An 8,128-nucleotide genomic window follows, 5' to 3' on the forward strand; every position below is an offset into this window, starting at 1 on the left:
AAAAGTAAAAAACAAAAAACAAAAAAATTCGGGTACCAGATACCCGATCGGGTATCGGTCAAATTACCCGAACCCGAACCCGACAATGTCGGGTACCCGACAAACCCGATTTTTGTTAAAAATACCCGATCCGATCGGGTTTTACCAGATCGGGTCGGATCTGGTATCCGAAACCCGAGAATAAATGCCCACCCCTATTTATATAGACTCGAGCTCGATTCGAACTTTTATCATGAGGTTCGAGCTCGTCTCGTTTTGAAAGTATTAAGCTTGCGAATAGCTCCAATTCAGTTCGTTAATAGCTCGTTTATCATTTTTAACAAACTTGATCCGAGTTCTATTCGTTAAGCAAAATCGTTTTTGAGCTCATCAAGCTATTTGATTTAGCTTGAATTTAAGCTTGATTCGAGTTCATTAATGATACAATCGAGTTTTGGCATACAATAAAATATATCTCTATAAACTAATTTAAAGTTAAGACAAAAAAGAGTAAATTCATTCATAAATAACATACTGACTAGCATATTGACGAATATATAGACAAGCCAAGCTTGAATCAAATAAACGAGCTGAACTCAAGCATGAACTTGAGAGCCATGTAAATGAACATGCTCACTAACAGTAAACGAGTCGAGCTCGCGAGTCACATTAACGAGCATGTCACAAGCACACGAACTCAACTAACGATCTCAAACGAGGAATTATATCACGCCAAGCTCCAAATAGTTCGCGAGTAGTTTGATTCGTTTACATATCTCATAGCAGTATCGATAATTTTATTGAGCCGATATTGAGCTTAAAGAAATTCGGCTCGTCGCGAACATGTACGTTAAGATTAACAAACGATCTCCAATGACCTTTTCATCAAGCCGAGCTCCGAGTAACTCACGGACGATTAGGTTCATCGTCCCTTATTAAGATCCCTGAAAAATTGACAACTTGAATGATTTGATTCGAAAGTTTAAAAACTTTAATATATTAATTAATATTCAACAGATACATTCAACACCAAACAAATTCAAGATTTCAAACTTCGAAGCATGATTCACACACTTGATCAATAGAATTTGTGGCAGGTGAAAGGAAATTATATGAAGGAGAAAGGAAATTATCCAATTAAAGCCTAGAATAATCTGAGTTTTAGACTTAGGGCATCCGCATCCGTCCACATTAATCTATGTTATTAACTTTCCATCTCCTCAAAAATTTTGGGGCCCACGAGGCACATATTCATTACATTAACACTTTCCCATTATTAACACACACTCACATTCATTTAATATCAACTTTCATTATTTATGGGTCTCACTGTCCACTTACTCATTTTTTTTAATTTTAATTAATTCAATATCTTTCTAATTTTGTTAAAATTTTATAACAAATATTATTAAAAATAAATAGTATTATTATTTTAAAAATTACTTAATTTCAATATTCATTAAAATATTATTAAAAAATGAAAAAAATGTTGGACTCTTTTATTTAAACGGCTAGTTTGACATTATATTCTACATATAGCCGTTTGAAAAGAGCCGTTGAGGAGAATTTCTTCAGAACATGCCTTAATTAGCAACGGTTTGTGAGAAAGCGTCGCACATAGCGACGGTTTGTGAAAAACCGTCGCAAGTAGCGACGTTTTACAATTTGCGACAGTTTACGAAAAACTGTCGCTATTTGCGAAATAATGCTTTTCATTCTGATGAATTTCTTGGCTGACATGTCAGCCAAGATTAATAATTCATGCACCCACATTGATGCATGAATATTAATGGGTGTTAATAATCACTCATTAATGCACCAATGTGGGTGCCCTTAGAACCAAGCTTTGCGGCTATTTAATAAAACTTGAAATTAAAAATTCATAACAAATAATTTTCGAATTGCATCCTAGCAGTTCATGGTAATCATGATATTTAGAGCATATTCTAGTTTCATCTCATGCACCATGGCGATTTGCTTGCTAGCCATGCAGGATACTTTGCAGACAATGAATCCAAAAAGCAAGCAGTTAACTCGGTCGTTTAAAAAAGAAGAAAATCCTCAAAGCTCTGATAGCGAATGAATAGATTCTAATTTATGATTCATTAGCAAAAATTTCCATGACAAGTGGCTGCAATTTGGAAAGACAACATGAAAACTTAATCACAGTTTATTGCATATCAAAAGATGAAAACAAATTCAAACATACATGATCCCAGATTCATGAAAAACACAAGCTTACGTCTCTTGTTGTGCTCTTGTGCAACGAATAAACTGCTCGAGAAGCAACCTGATGTGTTGATATTTTTTTTAAAAAAACAAGATATATCAGACAAAAGAATGCAGCCATGGAGGTCTCCTCCCAATATTATTACAAAAAAAATACATTGTGAAACTGTAGTTCATGGGTTACCTTCAAAGCTGTGGAGAGAAATTCTCTGTCAGCTCCTTTCTTTCTAGTACCAAATGGAGGATTCAGTACACCAATATCCACAATTTCACCTATACAAAGGTCAGAAACTATTCACACATACAGCATTAAAAATTCTTGGCCGTCTAACAATTTATAAGGATTTTCGAATACTCTCTTTCAAGAGAGATTCATCAAATGTAACAGAGATGTATTAATTAAAGTATTTTTGTATTTTTGGTTAGGTGGATCCGGAGAAAGAACTACCTCGCCATCTAAGTGCCTTACATAACATTGGATGAAATCCACATCCAACTGCAATTGCAATTCACCGTGAACAAAAAATAAACCATGTCAAACCTTTCAAATTCAGTCGCATAAGAACAACAAGTTTTTCGAATTAGCGGAAGTCTGCCCTCTCTACACAACGACAAAAATAAAAATGAAACCACACAAATTTTAGTGCATACTAACCAACTTACTGTTGGAATTCGCGTAAATTCCAAAACATGCACAGCTGAAATTAAAGAATGAATTATTATGATCTTTCAATGTAAAACTCAAAGCTTATATCAAGACGATCATGTCGGGTATCCGAAATTGTCTGTTATTTTTGGGTACTCGAAATAGCTTAATCATGTTATTGGACAAATTTGATAAAACATATTCATTCGAAAAAAATAACGCGAGCGAAATAATTGATTAAAAACAACTGGATTATATTTAGATACCCAATCAGATTGTACGAATTTTTACTTTTAGTTTATAAATTTAATACCCCGCTTATTAATTTTGGATTGCGGTATCCCACATGGTTTGGATGGACAAGATTCACACACATATGTGATTTTAAAAAAACTAGTGGACCCCAAAATTTGTGTCCTTATTTCCCTACACATATAGATGGAATCAACCCTGGATTGCATAATAACCCCATGCTTGATCCAAATTAATAAAATGCATGAAGTCTTTCAAGAAAATTTCTCTCAAACATTCAAGAAATCAAAGCCTAGCCTTTTGCCATTTGAATCACAATGTAGCCATACGCGGTTCGCCACCTCATGATCTTCAAAACCATTCTGCCGCCCTCCCGTCTCGCCAACCAATTCACCGAGCCAAAGAAATTGCGCTACTTGTATCAAATTCTACCAATCTGAAACACCTTCGCCAGGTTTTTGGCCATGTGATTCGCACCCATTTTATGGAATGTTACCCGGATTCTTTCCATTATAACAACATCAATAGAACATACGGGAGATTAGAATCATACACAGAATCATTACATGTTTACATAACGATGTCTCGCGCTGGAATCACGCCTGATCCATTTTCACTGCCTATTGTTTTGAAAGCGGCGAGCCAAAGTTTCGATTTTGAGTTTGCAAGACAAGTGCATGGGATAGCTGTGAAGTTTGGGCTGGAAACTGACATGTATTGTGAGAGTGGGTTGATCAGTGTGTATTGTAAGGCGGGTGATTTTGAAATTGCCCGCAACGTGTTCGGGAACAATACTGATAGAAAACTGGGTTCTTGGAATGCTATCATAGGAGGGTTATCGCAAGGTGGGCGTGCAAAGGACGCCATACAGATGTTTGTGGAAATGAAACAAAGTGGGTTTAAGCCTGATGATGTGACTATGGTTAGTGTCACTTCGGCCTGCGGTAATCTGGGTGACTTGAATTTAGCTCAACAATTGCACAAATTTGTGTTTCAGGTAAAAGATTTCGTAAAATCTGACCTTCTTATGATGAATTCCCTTATAGATATGTATGGAAAATGTGGTCGAATGGACTTGGCTCGTACGGTTTTCGGTGAAATGGAGGAGAAGAATGTGTCCTCGTGGACTTCTCTAATTGTTGGCTATTCTGCGCACGGGCATGTGAGTGATGCCCTCGCATGTTTCCACCGTATGACAGAAGCTAGCATTTGGCCGAATCACGTCACTTTTGTTGGAGTTTTGAGTGCTTGTGTGCACGGAGGATTGGTCCAACAGGGGAAACATTATTTCGACATAATGACGAAGACTTATGGGATTTGGCCTTTATTACCTCACTACGGGTGCATGGTGGATTTGCTAGGCCGTGCAGGGCTGCTCAACGAGGCCAAGTCTATGGTGGAACAGATGCCGATGAAAGCTAATGTCGTGATATGGGGGAGTTTGATGGGTGCATGTGAAAAGTACGGAGATGCACAGATGGGGGAATGGGTGAGTAAACATTTGGTGGAGTTGGAGCCAGAGAACGACGGGGTATTCGTGGCTTTGTCGAATATATATGCCAGTCATTGTATGTGGGAAGAAGTGGAGCGGATGAGGGAAATTATGAAGCAGAGGAAACTGGCCAAGATTCCTGCTTATAGCTTGCCTGATGGTTCATACTGAAGCCATACTGTTAATTGTAACTCGATTCGAGGCTCGAAAATTTTTTTTTTTGCTCAAGCTCAGTTAATTAAGTTTGAGCTGATGATGAGCTCAATAAGAGTTCGTGACTTGCTGTTACAGCAGCATTACTTTAATATAGTCATGAATAAATGATGAGCATTCTATCGAATTAGCTTGATGTTATGGGATGAGAAATTGCCAACCTAACTCACCTATTTTTACATGTCGGGGCGGACCAACTCGACGGGTCTTGCCCATTTTGACACCTCTCGAGGGGAAAATATGCCGCATGTCAAGATTGGTGTTATAAGTTTGGCCTGATTGAAGTCCAATTTTAGCCCAAGCCAACGTATCTGTCCTTGTGGTTGCACCATTTCAAAAAATAATGAAATGATCATTGAAAGTTTGGATTGGCTACGCTTGTATTGATGAATTTGATCATTTCCTATCCATAATTTCAAATTTTTGACTTAAACGATGGTCAAAACTGAGGTGGATTTCAAATTCAAGATATATCAAGTAACAACTTTCAGTGATAATTACGGTAAATTTGAAATATACACAAGATGAATGTAATTTAAAATCTATTTAGCAAATCTTTTTTACAAATCAAATCGATTAAACCAAAAGCAACATTTGGTCATTGAATCAGCCCCAGACTATTTTGAAATAGAGACAGATTAGCGACCGATTTTACAGTCTTTAATCAGCAAATATCTTTTAGTGCATGTTGACCTCCATTTTGGATTGAGACCCTGCTCGATTGGCATACTGAGTCAGAATTTCACAATAATCGTTTTGGAGTATCCGATAAATTTTCCACATTCTATCGAAAGGTAGCTCTATCCAATGAAGCCTTTGAGAATAAACTTTTGGCTAAATATGTGTTTAATACACACTTCGAGGTCGATGGATAAAATTGGCTTACCTTGAATACCTTTGCCTTTCAATTTCTTTTTCTTTTGGAGTATGAATCATTTAATTGATTCCAAATTTTTGTTCAAATAGCAGAAGCAAAAATATGAAAGTGGGGTTGTTGCAATTGTTATCGTCGACCAATTGAAAAGTAAGGAAGCCAATAGAAGGAGTCGTATTTTATGAATGAACATATGGAGCGTCAAGTTTATAAGACATTACAAGTTAATCATAGAATAATCCAACACATAACGGTGGGTCTTGGCCAAGATCGAAACGTGCCTCTGATATCATGTTGAGATTGAGTCTTGTATCTAACTCAACCTTAAAAGTTAGTTCAAGAGAGATGATTGTCCAAGTTTATATATACAATTCTCAAATATTTAATCCAGTGAGACATTTGACAAAATTATATATTCACTAGGTGTTTGCTAAAATATAATTGAAAATTGAAATTATATATATAGATGGAATGGAATTAATTACGGGACCAGATTAAATAATCGTGGGTGACCCCTCGGCTTACGCATTGTCTATTATCATTAATGCTGAGAGAGAAAAATAGACAGTCCGATACTCGTTTAATCTTGTGGATATAAATGCTTGCAAAATTAATTTGCCGTCGCACTCAATAATTCCAACTCCTATGACATTAATATATATATATATATATATATATATATATATATATATATATATATATATATTAATTTACCGTCACACTCAATATGGAAAGAATGTTTGTTATCTTATCATAAAATAGTATTTGATCACACATCTTGAATCCCATGAGATATGGAATATATCAGAACAATGGGCGTAACAATTTTCATATTGGTTTCTTAAGAGAAAGTTTAGATGACCAATTAAAATCGATCGATTAAATTTGAGTAATTCAAGTACTGCGTTGTTTGTAAAACTTTCAGAAGTTTGTTTCTAAAAATATTATAGTTGTGAGAATTTGTTATGGATTTCAGCTCAATATGATTGTTGAATCGAGCTGAAGTGACTTGTAAAATGATTGTATCAATCAAATCTTCTAGTGGAATCCTTCTAAAAAAAAGAGACATATAAGTTTTTCCTTTCGAACTTCCATAAACAAATTATCGACTCTATCTATTTTTAGTTATCTGTCTAGACATTATACTATTCCTTTAAGTATATCATTTTACTTTGTAACACAAACTTTTTATGAACTTTTAAATACATTTAGTTACTTGTAGCATCTTGTATGATCGAGTTCACAAATTACTCGCAAAATATTTTAAAATATTTATTCACTTTCTCTCTCAACACATTTCTAATCCTAACAGAAAGTTCGGATGCGGATTGAACTAGAGCTCAACTTTGATTCCACTTGAAATATTTAACCATATTTGCATGTTATCTAAATTATTTCTAAAAAATAAATCTCAAAATATTCAAAATATATTTATTTAATATACAATTCAAGCAATTGATCACAAACGATAGAACATATATAGTTTTAATTAAACAATTCAAATATATTTGAGTTTTAGTCAAAATCGATAATTTCATTCTTATGAACTAGTTCGATTTGTTTACATCACGTTTTAATGCGTATAATAAATCGAGTGTAGCATAACTTAAAGAAACAAAGCAGGTCCAACAGTTAACCTCTAGCTTTACATTTTTAACTACTACCCGTGCATGTGGTTGAGTGGGTGTGGTAGGGTCTTGAATAAATATCATATTGTTTGCACTTATTCTTTGTGGTTCCTCATCTCTGTATAAATAACTAGGGATGACAATGGGATGGAGTGGGGGCATAGGCGGGTTTGCCATCCTCATCCCCGTCTTCAATTCTATCTCCACCCCCATACCTGTTAATTGTCCAACATCGGTTGGATAAATAACCTTGGAGTTGTATATATGGGCTTGGACAATTCTCTCCTCTTGAGCTAGCTTTTGGGGTTGAGTTAGGTCCAAGTTTCAATCTTAACATGGTATCAGAGCCCGGGTTCCACCGTTATGTGTTGGACCAATAATTAGGCCACCCGTTCTGCCCATAATTGGGTCATTTGTAAACTTCACGCTCCAGATATTCATTCCTGGGCGTGAGAGGGGTGTGTTAATTGTCCCACATCGGTTGGATAAATAACCTTTATATATGGGTTTGAACAATCCTCCCCCCTTGAGCTAGCAGCTTTTGGGGTTGAGTTAGGTCCAAGTTTCAATCTTAACAATACCCGCCCCGATCCCCGCTTTTTCGGGTTTGGGGAATCCCCAGACCCGAAATTTCTGGGATTAACTTTCCATCCCCGCCCTCATCCCCATTTCAAAATATTAATATGATAAAACGATAGCGGATTCGAAGATTTTCTCAAACTAAAACTTATTATTATCTATTATTATTAGTGATAATATTAATATCAATATTAATAATATTATTATTATTAATATTTTAAAAAATAATAATATTA

General features: G+C 35.5%; 1 protein-coding gene across 1 annotated transcript; it reads left to right on the plus strand.

Moving 5' to 3' along the window:
* Nucleotides 1–3,312: 3,312 nt before the first annotated feature.
* Nucleotides 3,313–4,936, plus strand: LOC142506132 (pentatricopeptide repeat-containing protein At1g77170, mitochondrial). Its single transcript, XM_075619287.1, has one exon. It carries the CDS (start codon nt 3,351–3,353, stop codon nt 4,767–4,769), a length of 1,419 nt encoding a protein of 472 aa, XP_075475402.1. The 5' UTR covers nt 3,313–3,350; the 3' UTR covers nt 4,770–4,936.
* Nucleotides 4,937–8,128: the final 3,192 nt, after the last annotated feature.

The sequence above is a fragment of the Primulina tabacum genome, chromosome 10 (genome assembly GCF_025594145.1).
Source record: "Primulina tabacum isolate GXHZ01 chromosome 10, ASM2559414v2, whole genome shotgun sequence".
Lineage (NCBI taxonomy): Eukaryota > Viridiplantae > Streptophyta > Magnoliopsida > Lamiales > Gesneriaceae > Primulina > Primulina tabacum.